Source organism: Triplophysa dalaica, chromosome 3 (genome assembly GCF_015846415.1).
Source record: "Triplophysa dalaica isolate WHDGS20190420 chromosome 3, ASM1584641v1, whole genome shotgun sequence".
NCBI classification, from domain to species: Eukaryota; Metazoa; Chordata; class Actinopteri; order Cypriniformes; family Nemacheilidae; genus Triplophysa; species Triplophysa dalaica.
Window position 1 is genome coordinate 8,490,379 of NC_079544.1, and position 20,456 is coordinate 8,510,834.

A 20,456-nucleotide genomic window follows, 5' to 3' on the forward strand; every position below is an offset into this window, starting at 1 on the left:
TTCTCCCTTATCTGATGAAGCGGGTCTTAAGCATAGCTACATAATGAGAATCATTACAAGGGCGAAATGTTACTGTCTATAGGGGAGCTAATGTATCAGGAGACCCGGCACGAGGAAGCCGGCCAAGAGATGACAATATAAGAAAAACACATAGCGGGAAGACACACACAGCTGGCGATATTTTGACATATGTGGGCTCCCTGCTTACCTGGTGGAATTATGCATTTATAAAAAAGGGTAAGTGTGACCTGTGCAATATGATCAAGGGCCGTATGGCAGGTTTCAGTAATTTGGTTATACTGCAGATAACCTTGGTAGCGGTTAATGTCTGTTTAGTTTTTGAACAAAGCAGATGTTCAATCATTTACTTTGCCCCTTCGCGGTCAGTAAGCAGACTAATGTTTGGCTAATGAGCACCTGAAATAAGTTTGTTAACACATAATGGATAAACCCTATGTGAAATTCAATGCTATTGATCTTACACACCTGTCATATAACTGATAATCGATAGTAACCAAATACCTCTGACAGTCTTTGAAATGGTTAACATCACACAATGCACTCGAAGTGCTCTCTTTCTAGCAATTGATTTTGAATTCTGCCGTGTCTTCATCCATTATTCAACACAGTTCTGCAATGTAAATAATCAAATGTATTGACTCAGTCGCAGAAAGACTTCATTCTGTCAAAGAACTGTACTGTATGTGATATAAAAGTGCATTGGCCATGAATGCATCCAAAGAATTCATGCTATAGGTGAGAAACGTATGGCTCTCTTTTCTTCTGCGAATCAAAGCGATCGCTGATGGTACTGGTGACGGATGGAAAGGCCTCTTTCAGAACCCGAGCCTGCTGATATCAAAGCGGGAAAAAAAAATCTTATTCATGCCTTTCGGTAGAAGTTTCTATCGGAGATGCTTTCCTGAAGCTCAGCTTGAAAGCTGGATGCTAAAATGTTGCTTTAATCTAACATCGCTCAAAAAACACGTCAATATACAGTAAACCCACAGGTGCTCTTTCATCTTCAAGAACTTGAGGCATGAGGCAAATGCTTCTAAAAGTTGCATTCTGGTGAAATGCGAAGGCTCCCTTTGATAACGCCATCAGAGAAGAATGTTAGATGAGACAAATTCGTATGTAAACGTGTGTTAATAATAGAATCTTTAGGCTCCTGTATGAAGCTCAAAATCCTAAGAGTTCAAACCAGTGAGCAAAACTCATTCTGTTTTTTCCCCACTGTGTTCTTTATTGCTTGGTGAGTATTTCAACCTCTTGTCCTTGACGAAGAAACTCATCTGCCTCTCAGGAATGGAGCGATTGTTGTGAATCCTTCCTACATACTAGCTGTTTAAAACCACGCATTTGCACTGTTGGGCAACATGTTTCGCCTGTATTTTTTGTTTTCACCTTGAAGGTGTTGTGTTCGTCTTTGAAGCAACAGTGAGTATTTGTTGTTATAAATGCTTAAAGGGATAGTTCATCCAAATCTGTGGAATGTTCTGGATTACACTTCAAGGGAATAGAAGGTTTTATTGGATGTTTTTGGAGATATGAGAGAATAATGACAAACTTTCATTTTAGGGTGAAGTGTTTCTTTAAGATGGTGCTGACAGCCTGATTTAGATTCACAATGAATGCTGAACCGCTATCATGTAAAGAAAAGAACATATTTGAGGTTTACTTCAACAGTAACAGAGACAATAAAAACAACGGCATCTTCTTAGTAGACTTCCACATAATGAAATGCATTCAATTTGTGTTACTTAAGTACAGTATATCTAAAGCACACCAGCTTTCGCTTTGTTAAAAAAAATGGTGGCATGACTCCAAGAAAGCATTCCAAAATTATCAAAGCTATGAAGAGAATGTCTGATACATACAACTCCACTAAAGAAAATTCTGCTCTATATCAGTCGGGATAAGCGTATGCTGATTTTATGCAGTCGGTGGTGCCTGTCAGTCACTTCCCATTCACAGAGCTCAAACATCCTTCAGATGTCATGGGATGAGATTTTAACACAAAATCATGTAAATACAATATGTATAATTTAATGGCAGAGACTTAAATCAGTATAAGCCGGCGCCGTGATGTTCGGGACGGGTCAAAGAATTTATGTCCTCTCAGACAACCACTGACTGTGTTCAAGAGAGATACCAAAGGCATTTGATCTTTTATCGTAGAGAGACTAGTGCGTGCCTGTGTGTGTACACAACAACATAGACTTTGATTTCACCTCAAAGATGATGTTAACACACACACATTTTGGCCACACAAATAGGCGAAGACCAGTTTCTCCTCTTCAACTCCCATGATGCTCTCTGGGTGGCATATTGACAGTTCAATTTGACGCCTTTCTGCTATAGTTAGTGCTGACGCAGATGACAAAACACCTCTGCTGCTTATCTTCAGCACGCTACTTCAAATAGAACCAGTGAACACTTGATCGGACATATACTGCATTCTTGTTTGTCATTTTTGGCTATGTACAGAACTTTAACGCTATCATGCTATTTTTGTCAAGATCTGCAGGATAAAGCAGAGGCTACTGCCAGGAATAGTGTATACTTGACCCTTTCCTGTAAAAAATGTTACTGCCGTAAGTGTTTAAGTTCAATCAAATGTCCGTTCAACTGACAATCTGAACTTCTAACCAGTTGAATGTTGCTGTAACCTATCAAAATAACCAAGATAGACTATAGTTAATAAAGTGTTTGGCTTTCCTGTAGCTCAGTGGTTAAAGCATGGCACTACCAATGCCAAGGTCACAGATTCGATCCCAGTGGATTGCATATAGTCAGAAATAAATGTACAATACAATGCAATGTATGTCACTTTGGATAAAAGCGTCTGCCAAATGCATAAATGTCAATGTAAATATATTATATAAAACTTATTTTTTAATAAAAAGCCATGCAAAATATGTATTTTAAAACAGCAAGTTGTAATGACCTGTTAAGTCAGTTTGATGGATCTTAAAGGGGATGTGCAATGGTGTTTCATACATTCTGACTTCTTTCCAATGTTAAGCGTAGTGTCTTCTCATGCTTGACAAAAAACGAGTTGGATGTATGATGTAGTATTTCTGTGCTCAATACACTTCCCCGGCGTTAGAATTGGTTTCAGAACGTTTTTTTCCAACATGAAAATCAGTTTCGTAACAACTTTTCTTTGTACCTTCTTGGGCGAGTCTTGTCTCCTTGCCTGCGTTCTGTCCAATCCATAGAAGCGGCGGCGATAGCTTTGGCAGTTACAAGTTTTTAGCTAAACGTGGTAGGCTTTCCATGGATTGGCTTTGGTAGTACTTTCTCCGCAGGTGCTTACAGGTTTCAGTTCGATGACATCACGGGTGCGACAGGAAGGCGTCCAGACTTTGTAAAAGCTATTTCGCTTTTACAATATAATTGATAAAACTGTAAAACAGCAACAATGTAACGCAGCTGTAACATATAGTTGCATGGACTTGGAAATATTATCTAATTACTATTTTAGAATTTAAAACGCTTTAAATAACTCTGTTACCAAAAAAGTAATCAAACTACAGTAACACGTTACTAAGTAACGCGTTACTGCCCAACACTGGTCATGTGCGTGTGCTTTGTTGGCAATGGGTGCGCATGTGCTTTAGTTCCAAACCCCAACACCTTTATTAAAAAGTCATTTTCACAAGATTATAATGTACATCCATCTGGTTTTTGTCACAAAACAGTAAGGTCTTGTTTTAATCAGAAAGGGTTTAATTTGCAATAACAGTCTGCTAGATGGGCATTATCTCACTTAATAGACACGGCTACAAAAGTAAATAATGAAACGTAAAATATTGCTTCTGAATACTTTTGTGCCAGTTAGGAATTTTGCTTATGTTGGCATGAGACAAGAGACAGCGAAGTGATCTTTATTCATATAAGTAGAATCGTTCACAATGCCTAGCACTGTCACAGGAAAACTGACCTCAGAAAGTCACGACTAACCAATCAAAATCAAGTATTCCAAAGAGACGTGTAATACGTGTAAAATCGAATGTAGAGTTCTATTGTTTACCATACTTTAAAGTGTATACAACCAATTTTAACAAGTTTAAATACAGAAAAAAAGTGTGTATAAATGTGCAGTATTTAAGTATTTTCCACTACTTAGCCATGCATCAAAACTAACCCTTCCCTCAACCCATCCCTGGCCTGTCCTGTGCCCACCACACCTAGTCCAGTCAACTTAACTAAGTGGTCTATCCCAGGATACAGAGATCCAGGCACCCCATCCCCCTCACCACCTGCCACAAGGCTAGATGTACCTGCATGAATGCTTCCAATGGTAGAGTGGCTGGCATGGTCCACTGAAACTCCAGCCTGTCAATCTCAATTGGGACAGAATACTCTGCGCGGATCATCTGCATGTTTGCTGGGTCCCAACGGCAAGCCTGAAACACCACAGGATGTGACTCAACTGCGAGGAGGCAGAGAAGAGTAGGTAAACAAGTCAGACACAGAGGGAAGCAGCTAATGAGAGGTGATGTACTGTATTCACTTGCACTGTAGCTTCTATACATGTGACAGAGAGATTGCACTGAATAATGTGAAGCTTTGAGTTTGACAAACTGTTAAAAGCCTGAGTGAAAAAGAAGTGTTTATAACATCACATTGGTTGGGGGATGATGTTTCTACAAAATAAATGCTTCACATTTTTATGTTTTCATTTATTTAATCGAACTTATACTCTTTAATGTAAAACACTGAAAATCTCCCAATGAAGTCTTGATAAAGTAAAGCTTCTTAGTAGGAGCAACACAATTTGTACAATTTTAGACTTTATAATGTGAAACACTTTAAGATGAAGAAAAATATATTGCTCAGGGGCTGCTACTATAGATAATCCGTCTGCCAAGCGTATGAACGTAATGTATAAAGGCTCCATTGCTTTTGAGATTTTTAAGTTTTTAGAGAGTTTCGTTTTGAGTATAATTAGGACTGGTTTTCACAATGACATTTAGTTGATTCCGTTTTTTGGTATGTGTAATAAAAGCATTGACCAAAGCAAGTTCAATGTAATGAAAATTAAAAAAATGAATATGTCTATTTCACAAGAAAACTATTTTGTTTTCTATAACAATTATGAAAAACAGACCGTAATACCTTATGTTAAATTATTTACAAAATATGTAGTGAGTACCGGGCAATTCAGCCAAGTGTTAGTAAAAAGACTAGAATATGTTCACTTTATTTTTCATCATCTCTTTCCTGTATCCTGTGACCCTGTGTCGCCACCTGTTTGCTCTCTCTCTCCTCCAAGATTTAATAAAAACGTTTTATCCACCTATAAAAAAAGCGACGTGTAAATGTCATTTGGGGTTCTAAATTATTTCTGTATGTTAAAAACAAAAAACTATGGATGTGAGCATTCGGAAACAGAGACTTCATTTGTGAAGGCTAATCTCAGCTACTGAGATCGAATGCTTCTGCCAAATCTTACAAGGACACTTACAAGGACTGAACAACATGTAAACTTATTCTTGCCATCCATCCTCATTCATATTATGCTGGATTTACATGGATCGCGGTGGAATTGCCGCCTTTGAGCCAATGTGAATGCAGCTGCCGTTCATAAAAAGATAAAATATATTTTATCATAAAGTGGGCCTTGTGCAAAGAGTCGTGCCCGTGGAAGTTGCAGGATTTAGCATGCACGAGCACTGTTTGCAAACCACCTCCACTCTGCCAACAAAGTCGGCCGGGTTGTGCCGCTTACTGCAAGTTTCACTTAGAAAATGAACTGGACAATTCCATCGCTCACCGCGTACAGTGTGAATCAACCATTAGCCGGTATTACTGATAGTCAGACAAAGGCAAAATATAGACATTGCATTCAGAAAATGTGCCATTTATGACAGTCTTTGTAAACAGATGTAAAGATTGTTATCTCGTTCCTATCAGCCAGTATTACTGTTAGCTAGCTTGACAAAGCCAAATTAAAGACACTGCGAATTATAAATGGTTTAGGTAACTTGAGATGGCATTTGTATATCAGATATTAACACTAAACAAATATTAAACACTGCACAAATGTATTTATGCATGCTAGAGATTAATTAAAAACTAAGCAGTTAATACCTTCTTTGAGCTTGGGTGTTTGATTTTAAGTTTGTTTCTCCACTCCTAGCAATGACGCAATTTCAACGGGACAACACGCATGCGCGGAATGCTTTTGATATTTTTCATTTCTTTAGAAGACAAAAATATATGTTCTTATATAAATATGTTTAGTTTTCTTCTTGATTTCTTTAATCTTTAAAAGTTGATTAGGCTACTTATTTTAAAAAGGTTTTAAAGATTTTAAATAACTTGCTACTACCACTAAAATAAATAATGTTTGAGATCACTTAGCCTTAAATAATAATTTAATAAAACATAAATTGAGGGGAGATAGTAAGTCAAGTATGACTGATAGTAGTGTGTTCTAAACAAGATTAGTGTTTGTTTTTTAAATTTCTTGCATGGGGCATATGGCAAAAACAATTAAATCCATACTACTTAAAGCTCAGATAAGGTGTTTTAGTGATCACCTTCTTACAATAGGACATATCTAGGTGATATATTTAGACCGGTTCAAATAGCCGCACAAAAAAATCCATGAGCGAATCCATGTAAAATGTGAAGAATAATATCTGATAATGCTGTGTGCGTCTGAGTCACACCTTGCAAAATTCATATAACTTCTGGCTACTGAACATAACCTTTGTGTCACATTGAAATTCTTGCTTGGCTGTGTGACACATGAGAAATGCAAAAGAGATACAATATCGCACCATGCACTGGCTGCCTACTGTGTAAATATTAATCCAGTTGTTTTTCTCAAGTCCAGCAGGGCCAGAACAAGATCCGAATGGTTCCATTCGCACTTGCTTGAGGTGAGGGTGATGGGATCAGCTTGTGAAAGCCGGTTAGGTGTGAGATGTGTGAAGCCACAGGTACAAAGCAAGATGGCACTTTTCTCCAGAGAACTTTTGAACGTCAGTCTACAGAGGTGGCTCACTAAAGGGATTAAAATGCCAAGAGTAAGTGCTGCTATAGTTTCTGACATACCAAATGACCAATATCATACCTCAACCTGCTGTGTCAGGTGTTAAAACGCAGGTTAAAAAACTATACTAGTCCTGTCAACACCTTTAAAGCATGAATCTTCCAGACCACAGCTTTAAGCAATCGGTCTGTCTCTACAATTCCTTCTGACAGTTTTCTTTGGATCCGCTTGATGAGAGGAAGGAAGCAAACTCGGTGTGCTTTTGGACTCTACCCAAGGTAACATCTACAGAGGAAGGAGTAGATTTCACGTTTCCAGAAATTTACTTTTTTTTTTAAGGTTCTCCTCTCACAAGCCCACAGAGCCATGAAGCTACATCAATATTTTTTTATGTAACAGTTTTGTACCTTCAGAGGATTTTTTGCTGAAACTGTAGGTTCATCCGGTTCGATCCATGCAACGACATATGAGCAATTTTATTTATTGATTTGATCATCTTACATAAGGGATAATGTACAGGCAGCTGGTTGTTATCGCAGAAATAAGCCCCGACAGTGTGATCTGAACCCAATGCGAAGCGGAGGGACTTGTATCTCATTGAAGGGGCTTGTGTCGCGACAAAAGCCGGCTGCTTGTACATTATCCCGTTTATTACACGGCTACTTGCCACAGGAGAAAAAAACTGGACATAAAATGTGAATTTGAAATATTTTATTAGCTCATTTTTACTGAATGCAGACCTTCCGTGAGGAAATACTGTTTACTTTCTGTTTGAAAGTAAGGAACGACGTTCAAACGTCACGAACAGGCAAATTGGTTTAATCATTTGTAAATATAATGTCTATATGTTTTTAAAATACATATTATTTGAAAATAACAACCTTTGGAATGTCGCGACTGGCCAATCAGAATCAAGCATTCAAATGAGCAGAGTGTTATGTAAAAATCACAGACACAGACAGAGTAAAAGAATGATAACTTTAAAAGAATAGTTCACCTTCGAAATTAAAATTCTGTCATAATTTACCATTTTAAACCTTTGTGATTTTCTTTTTTTTTTACAAAACACCAAGGAGGATATTTTGAAGAATGTTGGTAAGCAAAAAACGTTGGCCGCATTGACTTCTATCGTATGTACAACCAATGCAATTCAGTGGGGACCAACGATTTTCTGTTACCAACATTTTTCAGCAGAAAAAAGACATACATGTTTGAAATGATAGGGCGTTAAAGAAACAACAGAATTTTCATTTTGAAGGTGAAGTATTCCTTTAACTATATCTACATATTTGATTTTCACAACACTCAAAACTAACCCACTCAGCATGTCAGTAAGTATTCTTTGTCATGCGTCGATGGCATCAATGTTCAATATGAATGTATCGTGGCAACAAAAGCTCATTGTGTACACTGATGCAATGTAACGCACCATACAGAGGACATCTAATGTGGCAAAGCATATGCGGCTTCCATCTGACAAGTGACCCCAGATGCAACACTCCTTAAGAATGATGCAGACATGGAACCAATACTACCTCCCTATCCTAAGATTAACCCGATTATGGGTATTCTGTGTCCGTGATAATCCTGTGTGGTGGGTTATGAGGAGATAACCGGGCGGGGAGAGCAGCAGTTATCTGACAGCAGGAGCCCATTCCCAGACAATAGTGCCGTGATTGGTGGTGCTCAGCATTAGCAGCAAGAAAGCCCTTGAGTATGACAGGCGCTAAGACGAACGGAAAAATTGGACTGTGTATATTAAAGTCAATATTCATTCTCACCGAGGGCTAATGAAGGACTGTCTGTTTTTTTCAATAGCAATCCAATCAAAGTGACTTTGCAAATGGCCTCTCTCTTACAATGTCACTTAGCACTGCGGATACAAGGTAAGATTTAGGAGTAATAATAAACACCCTCACAGTTGAAAGGTTTCTATGGTGCTCCGTTCTGCCAATTATACAACAAATCTAACAAATAGTAGCATTGCATTTCATCCAGTTCATCTTTCAGAGACAGATTTAACCCAATATGTGCACATTTTAGCAATGATTTAATGTGTGGGGTTTTATCTTGACCCCCCAAATGTTTAATATATGATAAATTAATTGTTGTAAGCTTTTTAAATGACACTTAACCTATAGCATACTAATATTTCAAATAAAATAGCAGGAAAAAACATAACCTTTTGAAAGAACTAATCTTTTATTTGTACATGTGATGCTGAGTTCTCTGAATTGAGTTGCTGTAGAAACCGCAGAAAGAAGCTGCTGATGCTTAAAGATAAAAAATTCCGGCTGTAGTCACAGAAGGCAAGAGAAAAGAATATATAACTATAAAAAAGACAGATTTTTAGAAATACTGATTTTTCACGTATAATGTCCAAAAATTGCGTCAAATTTCAGTAAAAGACTGCAAATTAACAAGAAAAACCTTATTTAACGGAATATGTGTAGCGCCCCAGCTGCCATAAAATATCAGCTTTTTTATAAGGTTTTAATTTCAGGAAGAAAATATAATATATACATATTTATATATACATTTAGAATTCTTTTAAATTCCAAAACAAGAAAATAGTAGTAGACACAAATGAGACACCTTTTTCCTACAGTAAGAGAATTCATATACAGTATCTGAGAATAGACATACGAATAGCATAGCTCAGATAATGAAAGATATTGGGTGATTGAAATGAGATGTTTACATTATACTTTTATTTGATTTGTGCATTTGACAGATGCTTTACTTCAACGTGATTTACAGTGCATTCAAGTTATACATTTTCTGAACGTGTCTTCCTGTGGAATCAGTATAAAACACTCTCAACTCTACACAACAACTCTAGGCAGGACACCGCCAAATTCTCCATCTCTCATTTAATCTCATTAAAGTCCAGAAGAAATATTAAAAAAGAGACATTAAAAAAATCTGGCCGCCGATATTTTGTCCCTACGCACCCAGTCTGCTGTTGTCTGGTCATTCGTAAATATTTTCATCCAGTAAGGGTGATTAAACTGCAAGCGTTTTGAATTCCTGTAGGCTTCAGTCTGGCTGGCTAATCAATCAGAGCAGCCTAGATGAGGATCCTGTGGATCCGTGCCCTAATCAGAATGAATGATGCCGTAGTGATCAAGATGCAGGTCAATCTCTTTCCGAACTTCATTTACATGAAATGTTCCAGCCTCTATAAAGTCATTCAACCCTCAGGCTGCAAGCACAGTTTACCAAATATCTTGTGCCCTTGGGGTGTCGTCCCTGTGGACAAAGCTGCGAAAGTCAGCACAACATCCCCTGGATGACTTAAACGGTGGCATTTGATTATGGCAGGGCTCTGTGGTCAGTTTTAAACAAAGTAGACCTGATGCTGGCAGAATATATTTTAGTTCCTGGAAAAAGAACCAATTATACCAACGTGAAGCGTCGCATGACAATGTTCACATTTTCAACCGCCTTATTGACAATATTCTCCATAAAAGAATGATCTTTTTTGCGACAAGGCTTCTTCAGCTTTTTAACATGTCTCTTTGAAGATGCATCGTGTAATGACACGCTTTTGATATGAAGTGGCAGCATTTAACAGAAGGAAACTGAAGAGATCTGGGTGAAGAATGATGACAGAGTGTCAAAGCAGATAGAGCACTTAAGTCTCAGTTCTAACTGAGAGCCTCTCACGGCACTCATCAGATGAGCCATGATCCAGATATGACATCGTGAAATGCACGAAATGCCTTCTCAAATGCCCCAAAGTGCCAAGCGAAGTTTTGCTTTTGTAAGTCTAAACAAAACTGCGACTGTGACTTACGCGCCTTTTCGACCTATCTCCAAACATAATTGAAAGAGTTGACGAGGTTCGAAAACTTGTTTTGCTCTGCCGGTTTAGAGAACTCATTTTCTGAGTGCCAATTTACAGTTGATTTGCCGACACTTAGGAAAGGCGTGGAGGTTCTGTCTTATCCTAAACTTGTGAAGCCTGAGGCCTGACTATCCTAATCTACAGATTGAGGTGCTGATAGCTCTATGTGTGTCTGATTGCTCTCGATTTCCCTGAGGTGGTTGCACTCCCCACGCCGTGTCCTCCTATTCTTGATTTACTAGTTTTTTTTTGCCTGTTCCTGCTTACCTATTTTAATCGTTACAATGGTTTGAGAGGAAAAATATTTGAATATCTGGTTGTTCATTTTTTGTAAACCTTGAAAATTGAAGCATGTGGTAATGATCTGCTATTTTCAAAGAAAAATCAAGTCTGTGTTAATGTGCTGGGCTTCACAGATGTGAGAGGTGAAATGTGCAGATTTAACTGTCATCTTATTAGCCCGCTAAGAGAAACTCAATGGGTGCGGATAAGATTAACTGTATCATATATATATATATATTTTTTAATTATAAATAATGAGAATATAAAGAATAAAAACATTAAAGAGATGTGAGATATCTTATTCATCAGTTGACATGGAACAGTTGTCTATAGTACGAATTAAGACTGACAGTTGCACAATTATTATGACATAATTCTGTATATACGTGACAATTTTCGTTTATAAAAAAGATTGTGAGTTGCCACAATGATCCAAATTCAGAAGCTCATAGTTTGTAAAGGGGGCACGAGAATAATTTCTGAATAACACACCTGTATACGTACATCACACAAAAGGAACCATTACTCACAGCGAACCTTCTCAAAGCATGTCGGGAGTCAAAAAGCATAGTAATGATCCAGTTGCTAATGTAAAAAGATTTCATGGTCACGTTACAGAGCTATCTAGCCAGATTTCCTAGCGATAAATCGGGTCCTGATCGAAAACTGCCCGCAGTTCCAAATGCAAAATACCTGCACTGAAGTGTTGTGGTAGTGGGATCATGCAGTGAATGATTCTTATCAGCAGGATCGGGCATCTTGTTATTATAAAGAGAAGAACAGAATTGCAGAAAATACAATTTCAGACCATTCCAAAAATAACGTTTGGGGAAAATGCATTTCACCAGGACATAAAGGAGGCAAATGCTGAAATTACAGTCAAAGGCTTAATCTCACTCCAATTGAGGATCTGTTCACCGTTTGAAAACTGTAGTGCATCAACAAATCGGAACAAGCAAATGCATGTAAGAAAAAGGGATTAAATAGCATCCAATTACGTCAAAAGTGGCATGTGTCCCTAAACTGCTGTATGCTTAAATGTTAGAATTATTTAATTGGTTGACCACAGAAAATTTGTGCAAATATTTTACTTTATTTTGATACACAACTGTTATACAGTTCAAAGTAGGGAAGGAATGAGGCGGGAACCGTCAAACATTTAACAGATCTTATGTTCATTAAAACTTGTGTGTGTGGAGTTTGCATGTTCTCCCCGTGCCTCGGTGGTTTCCTCCGGGTACTCCGGTTTCCTCCCCTGATCCAAAGACATGCATGGTAGGTTGATTGGCATCTCTGGAAAAATTGTCCGTAGGGTGTGAGTGCGTGAGTGAATGAGTGAGTGTGTGTGCCCTGCGATGGGTTGGCACTCCATCCAGGGTGTATCCTGCCTTGATGCCCGATGACTCCTGAGATAGGCGCAGGCTCCCCGTGACCCGAGGTAGTTCGGATAAGCGGTAGAAAATGAAATGGAATGGAATGTTCATTAAAGAGCCTCTTATGCTCCCGATCTCCTCCGTGAGATATGCGGGACTGGTGTGCGCATGGCTGATTCCCACTTTCACTCACGCCACCGGCCCCGCCTCACAGCTCCCGTCCTGCCTTCCTCGTTACAACAACTAAAATGTATGACTTGCAAATTCTAAACAAGATTAGATGTTCTCAAAGATACATCTGTGTAATTTCATCAATTTACTAGCCTATGAGTCTGCAATGTGACTAAACATGTACATTTTAATTTCTAAAAGAATTAGCAAATCATGAATTTTCTCATTTTCTTATTTGCACAAATGTATCTTTGTTCACAAAACAAATCCTGTGTAACATTTTAGCGCACACATTCTGATTAAAAGATTGTGATCAAAAACCAAAGATTATACAAATAAAAAAGTGTATTTGTTTATTTTCTAGCACAAATCTGTCACAATATAATCTGTACTGTTGCATTCTGAAAACTTCTAAAATAGAAAAAAGTGTGGATGAGAGCTTTCATGGGTTTTTGTATGTATATCTTTATATTTTGACAAAATCAACACTTCAAAGAGAAGCATCTCAGTCGTCCAAGGTCAGTTCAAAGCAAATAAAAGCCCCACTCAGCAATGTCAAGATACGAGCATGGCACAAGCTACTACATTAAACATACACGAGACACAGTAAGCCACAGAGCCTCACCAACCCGCATCAGCTCAGAGGACAAAGCCCAGGGAATGTCAATATATGACTTGAAAACAGAAGTCTCCGGCAAGCAGGCAGCTCTGCATTTGGCGGGCGTAAGACGTGACTCATCGTGAATACAAATCCAGGATGCGCTCTTTAAAATGATCGATCTGAACACCCTTGCAACCTTTAAAAAAGTTTTCTCTCCATCCCTCTGTTATTTGTTTTGTTATTACAAGCGCTCTTATTAATATTATTTGACTCGCAAACACACGAGGCGATCAAGTAAAGATCCCCGGTGTTTTCATAACATTTCAAAACCGTTCGCTGTAGCCTTTCCTTTGGCTTAAAACAGCCATTGCTTGCATAATTATCCTGGCTCCTTTAATGAGTTTTCCACAGGCTTGGAGCGGTAATTGGATTTTTCTGGGAGCAATCTTGTTAAATGCATAAAATCGTATATTTAATTTAGAGAGGAAATCGATGGCGATGTGAGTGTCGTTGGCAGCGCTCGCGCCGTTGTGAACACGCGTTCACGCAACAAGAAGGACTGAGGAGGGAGGCAATATATTAACAAGCACACGAACATCTCGTTACTGTAATGAAAACTGTAAATCCGAAGCGTGAACTTTGTAAGTGTTTCATGGGAACCGTATAAGCAAGAATCCGCTATTGCGTTGGGCAGACTTTATTAATGTCGTTAATTTCCTAAATGGAGCGCAATTTTTACGCAAAGCCCAAAGACATCATATTTTACTCAAACAAGAGTAGTCAAAAACACTGTTTACGTTTGCTATCAATTTTCGTAAGGTCTGTATCTGACATGTCTGTCAAACCTGATTTAAAGTCTGAGAAGGCAGAGGCTTGAACTCACGCGCGCAGACACGTAAGCGTTTTTAGTCCAAGTTCAACCGAGGCCGAGCATATTGTGCATCAGCTCATTAAATGATTTTAATCAAGTGAAAAGCATGTATGAAGTACTTTTGTGGTGTTCAGATCATTTTATGAGTAATGTTCATTAGAAATAATCAGCCACTGGACTTCATCACATGTTCTGTAAAGCTTTGCGGTGAGGACATTTAAATAGGAGGTTATTGAAGTTTTGCAAGTCAATAGTGGTTTTCTTTACAAACTTTGCACATATGTCTGTTCACCTTTCTATGAGAAAAAGCTGTTAAATATCAGGTGTATCGATTGTCTGCTAGACCAAAGATAGCTTTTTCCTCTGTTCAGACAGAAAAGGCAGATATCCGAGCATCCACATGATTACACACAGCCCACTACAATTGAAAAGTGATAGTTCACCCAAAAATAACAATTCTGCCATTATTAGCACACTCTTGTCATTTCAAACCTGTTTGACTTTATTTCTTCTACAGAATAGAAAAGTAGATACTTTGAAGAATGTTAATATTACCCCTCCCATTCACTTGCACTGGTTTTGTGTCCATATAAAAGGAATGGGAGCCAGTGCTGTTCGGTTACCGACTTTCTTCAAAATATCTTCTTTTGTGTTCTGCGGAAGAAAGAAAGTCATAACGGTTTAAAATTACAGGAGGGTGAGTAAATGATGACGGAATTAGCATTTTTGTGTGAACTGTCTTATTTAATGTACACATACACAGACAAGATGAGAAAATGGTCTACATTTGTTTTATTTATTGTTTCTCACCATGCCAGAGCAATTCAGGAATGTCTGGTTTATGTCAAGTTAAGGTTTCAAAAAGTAGGGAGTGATTTTGTCCTAGCAAAACAGCAACTGAATGCTTTAACAAACTCCATTATCGTAAACGAATAACCAGCCTGCTGTAATGAGCCTAGCTATCATACAAGCTTTGCACTATGAGATAATTTCCTTGAAGGTCTTATTAATGGTCACTATCCCAAACCATACAACAACCAGTTCAGTAACGTAAACTCATGAATGCGCATCGTTTCTTAAAAGAAATAGCTTAGTTGATTCCGTCCCCTCTGATCCATGTTAATGTTTCATGTCTGTGAAGAGACATGGGTTACCCCAACCTCTTTTGTTTGCATTATCTGCTCGCTGCAGTGACTTGCTTAATTAAAACTGTATTTATTATTACTTAGTGCCAAGTCAAACGAGATTTCAATTGCCCTTTTACTTTTCATTTAGCAAGCCAGTTAACAAATAATTACATTTGCTTTCTGATAGCAGCTTCCCTCTAATGATCACAGACAGTATTCTCAGTCTCCATTACCTTTAGCCAAACAAACAAAATGATACGTTATCGTTATGGTTAAAAACCAAATCCGTTATCAAAATGGGAAAATAATCATCGCATAAAACCCACGGAGTACATAAAAGTATGATTACATGCTTCAAAATATCTTCTTTTGTCTTCTGCAGAAGTAAGAAAATCATAAAGGTTTGAAATGACAAGAGTAAATGATGACAGAATTTAAGCATTATATCCATGCACCTGTTAATGCTGTGTTACGAACAAAGTGAAAATATGAGCATTCAAAAGTGTTGGTGAATTGTTTGGACACAAATTTGGCAATTCCGTGACCGAAAACTTTAACCATCTGAAAAGCAGTTTTCGGCGTATGTGCGAGTGCCAGCATTTGTCGGGGAAGAAAGCAAAACGGATCGTTTCTTGACTCAGAACAGATCGCAGATATCTCACACTGTGATTGCGTAGGCTGAGCTGCAACAGGAGTTTTGGGGAAAGATTGCCTTCCAAACACATCAAGCTGTGCAAGAAAGAGAGACCAGGTTTGGTTCGAGCATGCTCAATCTAACTGGCCTGGGCGTGACAATTTATAGGCTAAGCCTCAATTCCAACCGTAATGTCGCACGCCGCGTCCGCCCATGTTTACAATGCGATCGTATTTCTGGATGCATGTTTGCTTTCTCTAACAGAATCATCAATCTTGTCCCTCAAAGGCTAATTTAGCCGAGGCCTTTTTAATGCTCTGACAAGCCTTGTGTCATTCATCAAACTCAAGGCCCTGTTGGCTCTCTATGCTAGCCTTGATTACACATCATGTCTGGGCAAACCACCCCGTTTCACAAACAAATGCAGCCAATTCACCATTAAGATCTCCAGATTGAACACAGATCAAAATATGCTGAATGAAAGGAACGTGTCACACGAAGCTGTGTGCTGCAATTTGCTTTATTACAAAAATCTGTACAAAATTCCTTCCCAGCATGTGAATAATACCATAGACTGTTACTGTCATTTTATATCGTTACAATTGAAAATCATAATAACCTGTCGCACAACAGCTAAACATTGAATATACTGTATGAAGTTCTGCGTTGTCCTTATACACTGGTTCACACATCACCAGTTATTATTATTTAGGATAGCTTCTTTACATTCTTTTTTCCTTTACAGCTACCCGAACTCACTCATATATCAACAATAGACCAGCTTGAAAATAAACTGAAATAAAATAAAACAGCTCTCACAACATTCAGCAAGAACCACTGCAAAAACTGTACACAGGACAGCATAGAGCACTACAAAAACATGTCGCCCCTTTAAGGTTTTCAGAAAAAGAGGCTTGATACAAAAGACTTCCTTTCAAGCCCTCGTTGCCATAAGGGTTCTCTCTACAAACTTACAAAATAACATCTCAGAATAACTCAGGTTGACAGCCTCAACGGAAAGGCAAGTACTATACATTTTCAATGATTCAATCCGCTTGGCTCTGTCCTGCTCAATACTTCATAGCCTATTCACTTCGGGTTTGACTTTTGGTATCTTGGTCAGCGTAATTGCAGGATGTTTCAGCCGTCGTGGTGGCCGAAACGTTGTACGTATGTAACTAAGGCCAAATAACACATGTGAAGCTATGCATAAAGGATACTTTACAAAGCAACATTTGCAGTTTCTCACTATGTAATATGCTTGGAAAAGATATTGGTTGTTCAATTCATATCGATTAGTTTTTTTCGAAAGAACCTGCGAGTTATAGAAACATGTGATGGAACGGAAACATTGATATTTCAAGCATCAGTGCCGTATGGCTGATTTATAAGCACGAGGACAGCACTTCCAATGTCTCTTCAACACGATTGAAATTCCTGGACCATCTCATGTGGCCCCGCAGACCACGGTCCATTATTCTCTTGGGCTGAAGACCTCTCTTAAAGCATATGAGACCACACCACAAGTCTAGACTTGGCATCTAACTGCAATTTTAAATAGAAGTGCTTCAAAGTTGAATCTCCAATGTCTGTTCTTTATCAAAACCGCTGCTCTCTGCAGATATATCCCTCCCCCCGCCGATTGACTGTTCCCTTCTTTTTTCCGCTCTCCTCTTTCAAGCATCAATGAGTCAGTGGTTCTCTCTTGATCATTGTTCATTTCCATTATGCCCTTGATTGAGCAGACCTTGGCAGGAATTTTAATCCCAGCTAGGAGGAGAATATATTGCTGCTGTCGCCGTGGCCGTACAGGTCAGCCAGTTTCCTGAAGCGAGGCCCCCAGTCGCTCAGATAGTCGTAGTTCTGCTCCGAGTCTGTGCTCAGGGAGTCCAGGGAGCTGAGGGACTCGGCCACCGAGCCACTGCCCTCGAAAGCATATGTCTGCAGGGAATCGTAGGGAGGAGCCGAGGGATCCACGTCGGCGTCCTTTAGACGGTCCCATATAAACTCCCGGAAGATTCCGTTGTCGGGGGTGATTTTATAAGGGGGAGGACGGGAGCAGTACAGGGTCGGTACCTCGGGGGTGACGTCTCTGCGGCTTTTGCTGTCCCTCACAACGTTGAGGTTTCTCAAAGCCACCATGTCAAAGGCCTCCGTGTCTTCCTCTCCCCCGCCCTCGTCGTCGTAGCGCACGATGTTCTCCCGCACATCCCGGTCTTCGTCCAGGATCAGAGGCTCCTTCTTCCTTCTCCTCATCGTCACGATCAGCAGCACAAGCACTGTGAAACAATGACAGCAGAACCGATTTGTGTTAGTCAAAACAAGCAAACAAGACCTCGTAAGTGCAACCAGACACATTTGCATGAGAATTAAACAATATGATTCAAATGTCACTATGAAATTAAAGTTAAAAAAGTTTACACAGTGTTTCAGTCTTCATTAAATCGTATTTTATATGCATTTGCACTTGTTATCTTTAATCAAAAATATCAAGTTCCCCTTCAGCACTTCTCTTCATGACGTTATACCCAGAAAAAAAGGGTAGGACTGTACTGACTGTCCAATGGGTACCAGTGGTGTATCAGACTGTAAACTGGCATTCATGTCTGCCTCCATTTTGTTAGCAACATTCAACGTGATGCAACTGTTAAATGATCCAATCAATTAGGTAAGGGTGAAATAAAGTGATTTCAGAAGCAGTTTCACTTAGAAATCTGTCAAAATGTGGAAATACAACACAATCACAACTTCTGTTTCATGGTGACTTTAAATAATTGTTTAAAGCTGCAATATATAATTTTCGGCTTCTATCACCATCTGTGTTTAAAACATACAACTATGTACCAATCTGTAATAGGGATGTCACATTATACCCATATTTACAATAACCATGATTATTGATATCATGTTAATATTACACATGTTAATATCACAATTCAGCACTAGTATATGCGTAACACTGACATAGTAGTTGGTGGTATTGCACCTGAAAATTGTCTCTCTGCCTCCCTTGACTTGTTTTTTATATTTTGAATCAAGATTAATTGGACTAATAGGAATGTTCATTTATAACCCCCCCAAGCTAATAGATATTCCAAATATTGAGCCAGTCCTAATCTTTACGGGTGTTAAAGTGAAATTACATCAAACTTACATTTCCTAAGAAATCTTATGAGTAAGTTTGAGAAGCTTTCAATACTAAATTTCATTATTTTTGTTTACCTTTAAACAAAGTTACAGATTGTAGCTTTAATTGAAAATGTATATGAATAGCAATACACAGCAATGCCATTGCAATTTTAGCATCAGTTATTATTACTTGGAGACATCATGCTTTCTGGGTTGTGGCAGTGTTTAAATAAAAAAAATTGTTTGGTGACACAAGTGGTGCAGAAACAACAGATTTTCTCTAGCAGTCTATTTACCTTCCTTCTTCCCAGGATAAGAAAAGACGTACAGTAAAACATTTGCAATCAGATTGAGCGTGACAATATCTCAACAGCATTTGACACCTCACAAAAATGCAACTTTCTCATTGTTTTCCACTTGACAGAACATTTCTGTTAGCCTCAAGGCCTGACACATCTACGTACAACATGAAAGATAACCTGAATTATCTCTGCAGTTCAATTAGGGCAGATGTGGTACATTAGTTTCATCAATAAGTTCATCAAATTGTGCTGTAGTGGTTTTAATAACAATGCTGACAAACTCAGAGCAGGAGGCGTTTCATCACGGGACGTGATCTTGGGAGCTCGAGGTGTTAAAGGAGTTACGGTCTGATTTTATCTTCTCCTGTCTGTTTGTTTGTTTACAACGGTTATTAACCGTAAGACCTCCCCACACTGACACACGTACTGTTCAGATTTTACATTCTGTCTTCTGCTATTTTGCGGATATAAACTGAGATAAAAACACAGACGCATGAACGGGACGATTTACTACGATGTACTGTATGTGCTGTAAATATGGTGCTTTAATGGACACTTCCTCCCTCCACACCCCCCAACACAAGCAGCCTATTCTGGAAAAAAACAGCACTAAATCCTTTCAGCATATGCCTTCTGTACATGTAAAATGAAGACCGGATTATGTCGGTCAGAAAACATCACCCTGCCCTAACAGCACAAAGACGCAAGCCTCTTCGATTCAAACCGCAGATCAAAAACATAATGCGGCAGAGATATTTCATGAAATATATGGACGGTTTCTTTCAGTAAATTGAGAAAAAGGGAAGAAAAGAAGAACGCGGCAAGACGCATGCACAAAAAAGGGAAATAAATCTGTTTTCATGCAAAAATGCAAAAGCAATTCACTGTTGCCGCTCTCAGACCCATGAATGCACAGGAACTTACAGTACAGCCACAACACAGTCCTCCCACGGGAGTCTATCTTTCTGTGTGTAGATACCGCATATGTGTATTTGGCTGCCAAATCAAGCTCAAGGGGAGCTGATGAAGTGAAGGAGAGAGAAAGAGGAGGTGTAAGTGGGAGCAGACTGAAGTGAGAGAGAGAAAGATAGAGTGGGGGGAAAG

The 20,456-nt window shown here is 38.8% G+C and overlaps 1 protein-coding gene across 1 annotated transcript in view; it reads right to left on the reverse strand.

Moving 5' to 3' along the window:
* Positions 1-15,494: 15,494 nt before the first annotated feature.
* The window catches only part of cdh7a (cadherin 7a), a 53,988-nt gene continuing 49,026 nt past the window's right edge, over positions 15,495-20,456 (reverse strand). The window contains exon 12 of the mRNA XM_056743644.1: positions 15,495-18,200. Coding sequence (XP_056599622.1) covers positions 17,692-18,200 — 509 coding nt within the window. The 3' untranslated portion in view covers positions 15,495-17,691. The remainder of the gene's footprint in view (positions 18,201-20,456) is intronic.